Source organism: Gadus chalcogrammus, chromosome 12 (genome assembly GCF_026213295.1).
Source record: "Gadus chalcogrammus isolate NIFS_2021 chromosome 12, NIFS_Gcha_1.0, whole genome shotgun sequence".
NCBI classification, from domain to species: domain Eukaryota; kingdom Metazoa; phylum Chordata; class Actinopteri; order Gadiformes; family Gadidae; genus Gadus; species Gadus chalcogrammus.
In genome coordinates this window covers 31,396,779-31,406,778 of record NC_079423.1, presented here as the reverse complement: position 1 = coordinate 31,406,778, position 10,000 = coordinate 31,396,779, and the positions used below count along the sequence as shown (strand labels likewise).

General features: G+C 47.7%; 1 protein-coding gene across 1 annotated transcript in view; it reads left to right on the top strand.

The window, feature by feature from the left end:
* LOC130393911 (ephrin type-B receptor 1-like) overlaps positions 1–10,000 on the top strand; it is a 45,531-nt gene that overhangs the window by 6,293 nt on the left and 29,238 nt on the right. Inside the window, exons 2-5 of the mRNA XM_056604674.1 lie at positions 5,747–5,811; positions 6,965–7,222; positions 8,858–9,076; positions 9,378–9,558. Of these exons, the coding sequence (XP_056460649.1) occupies positions 5,747–5,811; positions 6,965–7,222; positions 8,858–9,076; positions 9,378–9,558 (723 nt within the window). The remainder of the gene's footprint in view (positions 1–5,746; positions 5,812–6,964; positions 7,223–8,857; positions 9,077–9,377; positions 9,559–10,000) is intronic.

The following is a 10,000-nucleotide window of genomic DNA, read 5'->3' as shown; positions in this document are numbered from 1 at the left end:
AAAATCTAGGCCAAAAGATGTCTGATACTAGCTAGACTATTTGACCCACATCTCTTTAAAGGAGCTTTGAATACTTCAGCAATAAGTGAAAATTATTCAGCGTGAACTTGAATCATTCATTTTGTTGCGTAATTCAGTTGTCATTGATTCATTCCAGCCTGCATTGAAAGTGTGCATCCTACATGCTCCTCCAACAAAATGTTCTCTTTGTCACTTACACACGATCCCGTTAGAGCCTAAGTCCGATTTTGGTAACATATTATAGTAACATCCAGTCATATCTTGAAGTAGACTAGTGGCCCTTCACCTTTTCCTTAAATAAGCAAACCCCTGTGTCTCGTCAGGCCAGTTTCCCAGCCTGTGTCTGTCACCATAGCAGTCCCACATTAAATGCCTCGTAGCAAACACTCTTTTGAAAAAGCATACAACACAAGCAAACAGATATACCTCCCTTTCAGTCAGGAGATACTGCAGGAACATCCTGCTGACGTTTGCTTCCCAGCAGCACTAGGGGAAGGAGACTACTTAATGGCGGCATGGCGAAGAGAGGCTGGTGCTGGGAACAGAGCTGAAATTCAGGGCCAGCTGAAATGCTGTTCTTAACCACACCTATGCTTTAACCGTACAACTCTCTGTGCATTTAGTCTTGCAATAAGCAACGACTACTTTGTGTGTACGCAATATAATGTCCACAGACAATTTAAATAATTTTGTAAAAAATATGCCCCTTCATTTATATCTCGAGACATTGCTGAGTTTATGTTAAAAACCATATCCATCCACATTTTTACCACAATCACAGCGTAGCTTGTGCATCTATACTTCCCCTGGTTAAACCACTTTTGTTGTCGGTTGTCTCATAACGTCCACGGGTGTGAGAGACAGGAGGTTGCATGTGAGCAGCAGAGTCAGCCAGGGGCTTTGTTGAGGTGTGAAAACGAAGAGTTTGTCTCTGAGGGTTTCGTGTGTGCGGTTTGGGCTGTGCACTTGTGTGTGTGTGTTTGTGTGTGCACATGTCTTTAGAGACAGGAGGCGCCAATTTATTGTTCGCCTCCGTCCAGAAAACAAGACTTTCTCACTCCTTAGTTCTAAAGATAGAGGAGCCAGTGTTTGTTTTGTTTTCTAATATTGTCAGACCGGCACTCCAAGAGGGAGTACGTTGTCATTTTTTATTTCATTTCAGGAACTTCAAGTCCCTCAGGTCTAGAGACACCATATGTTGCATCTTATTAATAGTGACATACGCCCCCCAATGCAAGACCATTCTTCTTCCAAAAATCCACGCAATGTATCAGGTTTCTTGTGAGACAATATCCTGAAATAGTGTAATGGTTCTCTGTTTGAAAAATAAATAGCGTGTGTGTGTGTGTGTGTGTGTGTGTGTGTGTGTGTGTGTGTGTGTGTGTGTGTGCTTATGTATTAAAAAAAGACTGACACAGTTAAGTGCTGATGTGTGACAGCTTGCTGGTGCTCTTTCGGGGCCCGCCACACCCCACAACACGTCAACAAGCAGGAGGAAACACACCGCCTCGCCGCTTGTTCCCGTTCAGATGGAGGAGGTCTTTAACTAAAACCTCTTCTACAAAATATGTTCAGTCTCTCAGGTTGTTGCCACTGTTGTAGAATGTAGATAACACAACCCATGTTTTTTTTGAAGCTGGGTACTACTTTTGGCCATAATTAGAAGTGCAATACTGTATTACAAATAGTATTCCATATTTAGTCAATTGTATTAATGAGCATGTATGGGTTAAGCGTTTTGCTCAGGATGCAGACTGATCAACCCAGTTTCAAGCGATTTCGTGGTCATGCTCACTATATTAATCGATTGAATCAAAGCACGATTGTCCGACTTTTCTCTTGCTACGCAGAACGAAATGTAAAACCGGGCATTTTGTGTGGGAGCGTTTCTCTGACTTTTTCGTGCTAAACAGAACGACATTCAATAACCTTCATAACCTTACAGTGGTTTCTGTCCACCTTAACTCACTCACATCTGTATCGATAGTGTATCCCCGAAACGGGCTGGTCATGAGGCCATCCTCAACTCCTGGTGTAATCCTAGTTGCATGGTTGAGTCTGCTTTTTTGTGCTGATACAAAGTGTGTGTGCAGAGCGCTGAGTGGGCTGGTTCCAGGCACCATGGTCAGCCCTCTCTTCAGCCCTTTATTGTTTTAACATGGGGGTGTCTGAATTGCTGAATACGTTCTCCTAAGCTAGCATCAGCCTGTTGTGAGTTTACTCTGGATAAATCCTCAACTCTTTAGTAAAAGTCAAAAGTCACAAAGTTAGGTTTCTCACTTGATTGCATGTTGGAATAAGGTGATTTTCAGAAACTAGAGCATGACTAACTCGAACTGACACATAATCCATCAGAGTTATGGACACTTTCACCATTATCACAGATTTCCTTGACTTCTAAAACTGCTTAAATTGGATTCAAATACTCGTTCTGAAGGGTAATTGAGGTCGGCCAACATTTATCGTGCACTTGCAGTTTCTCACTGCGCCATGAGTGCTCCATTTTTAGCATATGTTGCTGTGGTGGGACTCAAATTCCCCATGTTAGACAGTTTGTGCTGAACTCCATACATGCTCTGTGGGAGCAGACTGCACTGTGTGTGTGTGTGTGTGTGTGTGTGTGTGTGTGTGTGTGTGTGTGTGTGTGTGTGTGTGTGTACAAGTGCATGCGTGTGTGTGTGTGTGCGTGCGTGGGGTGAACCTATGCACATATGTATGATCTGATATGTGTGTCTTTGCTGCTGTGTGAATTGTGCTGCCGACTGGGTTTTGCATTTTGTGATGCTATGAAGTGCTGCTCCAATAGCTGATTGGTCGACAACTGTCTCTGCAGGAGGTATGGTGTTGAAAAGAGAATGTGTTTGTGTGTGTGTGTGTGTGTGTGTGTGTGTGTGTGTGTGTGTGTGTGTGTGTGTGTGTGTGTGTGTGTGTGTGTGTGCGTGTGTGTGTGTGTGTGGGTGTGTGAGTGTGTGTGAGTATGTGTGTACCAATGTGGAAACCGACTTGGGTTTCCATGCCAATACCCTCTTAACCACCTGCAGTGTGACACCTAATTCTTTCCTTCTTTCTTTCACAAAGCTTTACACAGATGTATTGACCAGCCGCCATAGCACAGGCACTTTAACAATGCTACACACACACACACACACACACAGACACACACACACACACACACACACACACACACACACACACACACACACACACCACACACACACACACACACACACACACACACACACACACACACACACACACACACACACACACACACTTAACAGATCCAAACTAAATTGCATTCTGTGAAGGGTAGACCAATCTGTAGGGAAAACGCTCAGCCAATTAAAACTATGAACCTACCTTGCTTATCAGTCAACTACATGCACAGAATTCTCATGCATAGGCTGATTCTCTAACACACACACACACACACACACACACACACACACACACACACACTTGCATGTAACCATAAGACAGGTCCTAAATCAGTATCTGGGATAGAAATAGCTTTATGGGTCCCATGGGGCCAACAATGGTCCCCCTAACTGCCCCTTTGACTGCTCCAATATGGAATAGATGTACCTGCTGTTTCCTGCTCCTTAATGGGGAATTGGTTCCGTTCAGCTGCTAGTAATGATTCTCAGCGGTGCGTGCAGGGTGAGGGGAGAGAGCACCACAGCTCTGCACTCTCCCATATGTCAAAGATAACCAGGCTGATTGGTGAACACACGTTATCTCACGTGGGATGGGGGGGGGGAGACGGCTTGTTGACATCGTGACCCCACCTTCTCCAGTCGCTGCATGCTAATGAGGACGAGTAGGTCTGTGCTGATAAGATGCTGTACTCCTTTGTACTGAATGCACCCCTCCTGACTGGAGTAATTGGTGGAGATATGAGGCATCAAATTAGTATTCTCGTTATTACTCTCATTGATTTCACAGCTCAGTCGTGCTGCGCACATATCTGATAATTACATTTTGGATATGTTATGCCTTCGATGTGTATTGTTTTTGTCGCAGTGCCGCTCACATTTGACTTAATGTTTGTCACGTTCCTCAAGCAATGTTCCGTCATTTTGTGGGTGCGTTGCGTTGTTTATTTTTTTCTCCAAAAATGTATTTATTTTATTTTTTTATTTGTGATTCTGGTTTTGGAATCTGGACTCAGGGTTGTCTCCTGAACCGCCTGAACCGCACAACAAATGTATTTTCAATCGACAGATCATGCAATGTTGATTGCAAATTGTGTCGCACACACGAAAAATGTAATCGGACATCCTCCAGGAATAGCCTGTGAGTCATCGTCACCCCAGGGACCCGGGCGGTGTCTGAGGTTTGGCCGTAATGAGGGCCTTCCTGTCACCTGAAACGAGAACCCAAGGTGAAGGGGGAGGAAAGAAGGAGAACGAGGAACGCCACTAAAGTATGTGACGTGCGTGAGGGGGGAGGGACGTGAGAGAAGGAGGAGGAGGAGGAGGAGGGGGAGGAGGAGAGGAGGAGGAGGAGGAGGAGGAGGGGGAGGAGGAGGAGGAGGAGGAGGAGGAGGAGGAGGAGGAGGAGGAGGAGGAGGAGGAGGAGGGATAATGAGAGACTGGCCGATGGAATGAGAGCGTGCAGCAGGATGAGAGTGTTGAGTATCAAGGGGGTGGTTCGCCCGCCGCGGGCTGCAGGTGTGATGTTCTCCTCTTCCCGTGTTGTCCTACAAAGGAGCTCGCTGCATCGGGGTCGGGCGCTGTCACTGGCTCAGCCTCATTTGTATCTCAGCCTTCACAGTCACAGCCAAAGTGGTTCAGGACAGGAGTGACACTTAGCTTTCCTACGCCCACGGTTACTTTGTCCTCGGAGCGGTATCAACACCGTTTGTTAGAAGGCATCGTTTAAAATGAACGGCCATCTGAGAAGCAACATTGTTTTTAAATAGGAATCCAATTTTGCCCCCGTTTAATGACTTCATATTGATTTCTGTAACCTCCACTCATCCCAAAGCACATAGTGAGTGTGTGTGTGTGTGTGTGTGTGTGTGTGTGTGTGTGTGTGTGTGTGTGTGTGTGTGTGTGTGTGTGTGTGTGTGTGTGTGTGTGTGTGTGTGTGTGTGTGTGTGTGTGTGTGTGTGTGTGTGTGTGTGTGGGAGGGGAGGGTTATGAAACCTCATCTACTACCAGTTCTATGTTTATATTAGCTTTTAAGGATACGATCTGATAGCCCAGCATTCTTTCATGTCAGGGGCAAACCTTTCAGCTTCTGTTTGTCTCCAATCTTTGCCTTCAATAGTAGCACCTTTAAAAAAAACTGGTAGCACTGTTGTCAGCTTGTATTCTGCCAGCTGTTAGCTTAGGCCCCTTCCCTGGCATCTTAGATGTGCCTACTTAACACCATAACGTACACTGTCAGCATCTCAGCCAGTTGTTACATCTTAATCAGTGTCATGTTTGTGAAAGGGGCTCCAGTTTACGACTTGCTTTCAATCGTTAGCTTTGTTTAAAGTTGTTTGCTAAAACCAGAGACCCTGTTTGATTGGCAATCAACCGTCAAAAATGTTGAACATGAAAAGGGAAAGGAAGGGTATAATTAGCATTAAATCAAGCGTGTCAGGCCAACGATGTGTCGGGCCAACGTTGTAGCAGACAGCGTGTGTTTCCGTGCCTCTTTGGCATCTCTCTTGCTTTCCCTCTCCCTGACGGTTCTAATAGTTTTTGTTTCTCTCTGTCTCTCTCTCTAACAGAGACAGTGATGGATACAAGGACAGCAACAGCTGAGCTTGGCTGGATATCGTTTCCTGCCAACGGGGTAAGAACAATGTACTGGTGTGTGTGTGTGGGTGGGGGGGTGTGTGTGTGTGGGTGTGTGGGTGTGTGTGGGTGTGTGTGCACGTACAACCCTCCCCTCAGGCAAAGGTTTGACTACACCTTACAGGCTCAATTAACTGTCACTGTCAACTCTTAATTACATCGCCACGGTGACACCAATGAACTGCTGTTCGTGGAGAACAGAAAGAAATAGAAGACTAAAGAACACGTTTGAACTGCAGCAAGGGAATGTGAGGATAGAATGGGTGGAATCTCCTGTTTATAGGTCTACTTTAGGTCTCATGTCTGTGTGTGTGTGTGTGTGTGTGTGTGTGTGTGTGTGTGTGTGTGTGTGTGTGTGGTGTGTGTGTGTGTGTGGTGTGGGTGTGTGGTGGTGTGTCTGTGTGTGTGTGTGTGTGTGTGTGTGGGGGTGGGGGTGGGGGGGGAGAGGTGAGTGTGGGAGATGTTTTGAGATGGGCTACAGCCTTTAATTGGGATAAATATGTTTATCCACTGCTGCAGCACAGATGCAGAGATTAATTAGGAGCCATGGAGGGACAGAGAGAGTGGCAGATATGGGGGGGGGGGGGGGTAGCTTAGTCATGCCCGTATTAACTCATTCATCACTCTAGACCTCTCCTCTTCCCTCCTCTCTCCTCTTCCCTCCTCTCTCCTCTTTCATCCGCCAACCGTCTCCTCCACCACCACCACCAACTGTCCACCACCACCACCAACTGTCCACCACCACCACCACCTCCACCACCACCACCACCACCACCTCCCCACCATCACCACCACCACCACCACCTCACCACCACCACCACCACCTGCACCCACCACCACCACCACCTCACCACCACCACCACCACCACCATCCACCACCACACCACCACCACCACCACCACCACTGTCCTCCACCACCACCACCACCACCACCACCACCACACCACCACCACCACCTCCACCATCACCACCACCATCACCACCACCACCACCACCTCACCACCACCACCACCACCACCACCACCACCAACACCACCACCATCACCACCACCACCAACCACCACCACTCCCACCTCCACCACCACCACCACCACCACACCACCACCACCACCTCCACCACCACCCCCACCCCATCGACACTCTGACCACAGTGGGAGGAGGTGAGCGGCTACGACGAGAACCTCAACACCATCCGCACGTACCAGGTGTGCAACGTGTTCGAGCCCAGCCAGAACAACTGGCTGCTCACCACCTACGTGGACCGGCGGGCCGCCCAGCGCGTCTACGTGGAGATCCGCTTCACTGTGCGCGACTGCGCCTCCATCCCCAGCGTGCTGGGCTCCTGCAAGGAGACCTTCAACCCTGTCTCTGAGTCGGACCACTCGCTGTCGGAGGGGCCGCGTCGTCGCGTACTGACCCCGCACCCCTTTCCTGAAGGTAATCACCCTCCTGGTACGCCTCCATGCATTTCGAGTTATTTTTCCAAAGGATAATCCGCAATCTTTGCTCACCCCACTTGGCAACACGACAATAAGGCCCAATCCCATTTCTACCCCTCACCCCTCCCCCTTGTTTTGAAGGGGTAAGGGGAAGGGGTAAGGGGGAGGGTAAGGGGAAAGGGTAAGGGGTAGAAATGGGATTGGGCCTTAATAAATCAACCGGTTAGTCAACATGAACACGATTACCTTAGGGTCTACATGAACACCACTCGTTAACATGAACACCATTACTAAATAATTGATTGAACATTAGTTAACTATTAATTAACCGAGTTGAAACTGTGTTTCTGTACCATTTGACTTCACATCACATCACTTCATCAATACTACTGAAACTAGGAGTCATGGCTGATTATAAGTCCATTTCCCAAGTGTACAAAATATAATTTGTAACAGTTGTGTGACAGATCTGTAAAAACAGCCAAATGTCCAAAAAATTTGCTAGATTAACTAGATAATAGCAGCTGACGGACAGACAGACACAGAGTGCTGACCCTGTAGTTAACATCAGTGGAAAGAGGTATTAAGAACCAGACAAATGGAGAGTTTAGCCAACAGGGAAACAATACAGTACCTAGAAAGCTTAGGCAAATGGTTGTCACATACACAATGGCCCGGTTAAAGAGACTGAGCACAAAGAAATACCAACCACAGGCACAACACACAATACAAGTGGTGCAGGTTGTGTGGCGAGTGACAAACCTTGGCTCAGATTTAAACCCGTCAGAGTCAGCAATTGCAATAAACGGCGCCGTTACCCGCCTGGTTTCCAAGAATAGCCGACGCAATTCAGGAGCGTTACGTTTAGTGAGTTTATGAGGAAGGCAGCCGGGGGTGGGACGGACGTGTCTCTCGGGATTGCCTCACGCACCCCAATGTTTTATAGTCTGCCCACTTGTGTTTCTCAGAAGGCAACTCTTTTAGCTGATGTCCTGGAACCACCATCCTCTCGGAGGCTCTGGACCACTTACTGCCTCCACCAATCACAAGCCCGGGGAGTAGATAAGCATCAGGAACCATGGAGGCAGTGGGAACATAGAATGCATCCAGATGGGTGTCACACAGTGGGGAAGAGCTTATCAACCGACGATTATAAAGTAAAAATATAATGAGTTAGGGCTCGGTATGGCTTTGGGACAACCGATCAAGAACAAGATGGTAAGAAAACAAATGAACTGGAGAAGGCAAAAGAGATAAGATAAGAAAAAACGTTATTGTCTGTCACAAGTGACCGGAATCCGTCTTTGACAAGTAGGTTCAATTTACACGAAATAAATACATACAAGACAGAGACAGTCCAAAACAATGACAACAAATGAATGCAAAATAATGCAAGCAGTGCAAAGAGATGACTAAATGGAGTGGGATGTTTTGCCTACTTGTGACGGTTCAGCGTGGTGATGGCAGTGGGGAGAACATGCATCAACACAAAAAAGACGGAAGTGCCATGAACTATGATTGAGCAGATATGCTGCTCTCCCTCTTAAAGTCTCCTTCCCCCCCCGCCCAACCCCACACCCTCCGTGCCCCCCCTCTCCGTCCCAGGTGGACACCATCGCCGCCGACGAGAGCTTCTCCCAGGTGGACTTCGGGGGCCGGCTGATGAAGGTGAACACCGAGGTGCGGAGCTTCGGCCCACTGTCCCGGGGCCGGGGGTTCCACCTGGCCTTCCAGGACCTGGGCGCCTGCATGTCCCTCCTGGCCGTCCGCGTCTTCTACAAGAAGTGTCCCAGCGTGGTGCAGAACTTTGCGTTCTTCCCTGAGGTACGTGAGGTCTATGAAACGAAGCAGGAGGACAGAACCATGTGTGACGTTACCACACTCCTTTGAAGACATATTAACTATGTTCTATGTTCTGTCAAGGAGTGTAAATCGTTATGTTATTCACAAGTTATAGACTAGGGTGACTGGCATACAGTTAAATACAATCTAAATGAAAAGTAAAAGTAAAACTTACTGTTATTGTGTTTGCAATGAAACCCTGCATGCATACAGAGCATCAATGCAAACACATGACTTCGTCGTTGATTATTTATCGATCATCGTCCCCCCCGGACCCGTGCAGACGCTGACGGGGGCGGAGTCGACCTCGCTGGTCATCGCGCGGGGCAGCTGCATCGCCAGCGCGGAGGAGCTGGACGTGCCCATCAAGCTGTACTGCAACGGGGACGGCGAGTGGATGGTGCCCATCGGGAGCTGCAGCTGCAAGGCCGGCTACGAGCCCGACAAGGCCAACGTCTGCCAAGGTGGGGGAGCGGGGGGGGGGGGTGTGTGTGTCTTTGTGTGTGTGTGTGTGTGTGTGTGTGTGTGTGTGTGTGTGTGTGTGTGTGTGTGTGTGTGTGTGTGTGTGTGTGTGTGTGTGTGTGTGTGTGTGTGTGTGCGTATATTTGTGTGTGTTTGTGTGTGTGTGTGTATTTGTATGTCTATGTGTGTGTGTGTGTGTGTGTGTGTGTGTCTGTGCCAGGAGTATAGCTGTTTGTGAGTTTGCTATTTATTTTATTTTCTTATGATGTGCCAGCCAGGTCTTATCATAAGTCAGTCAGCTTTTTTCATTTGTAATTTTTACGTAAAGGTTTAAATCAAACGCCACAAGAATGCCCTTATTTAACCCATCCTTGAATGCCCATATTTAGCCCAAAAATTACAGGCATTTGAGTACCGTCATATTCAAATACCTGTGATGTATCA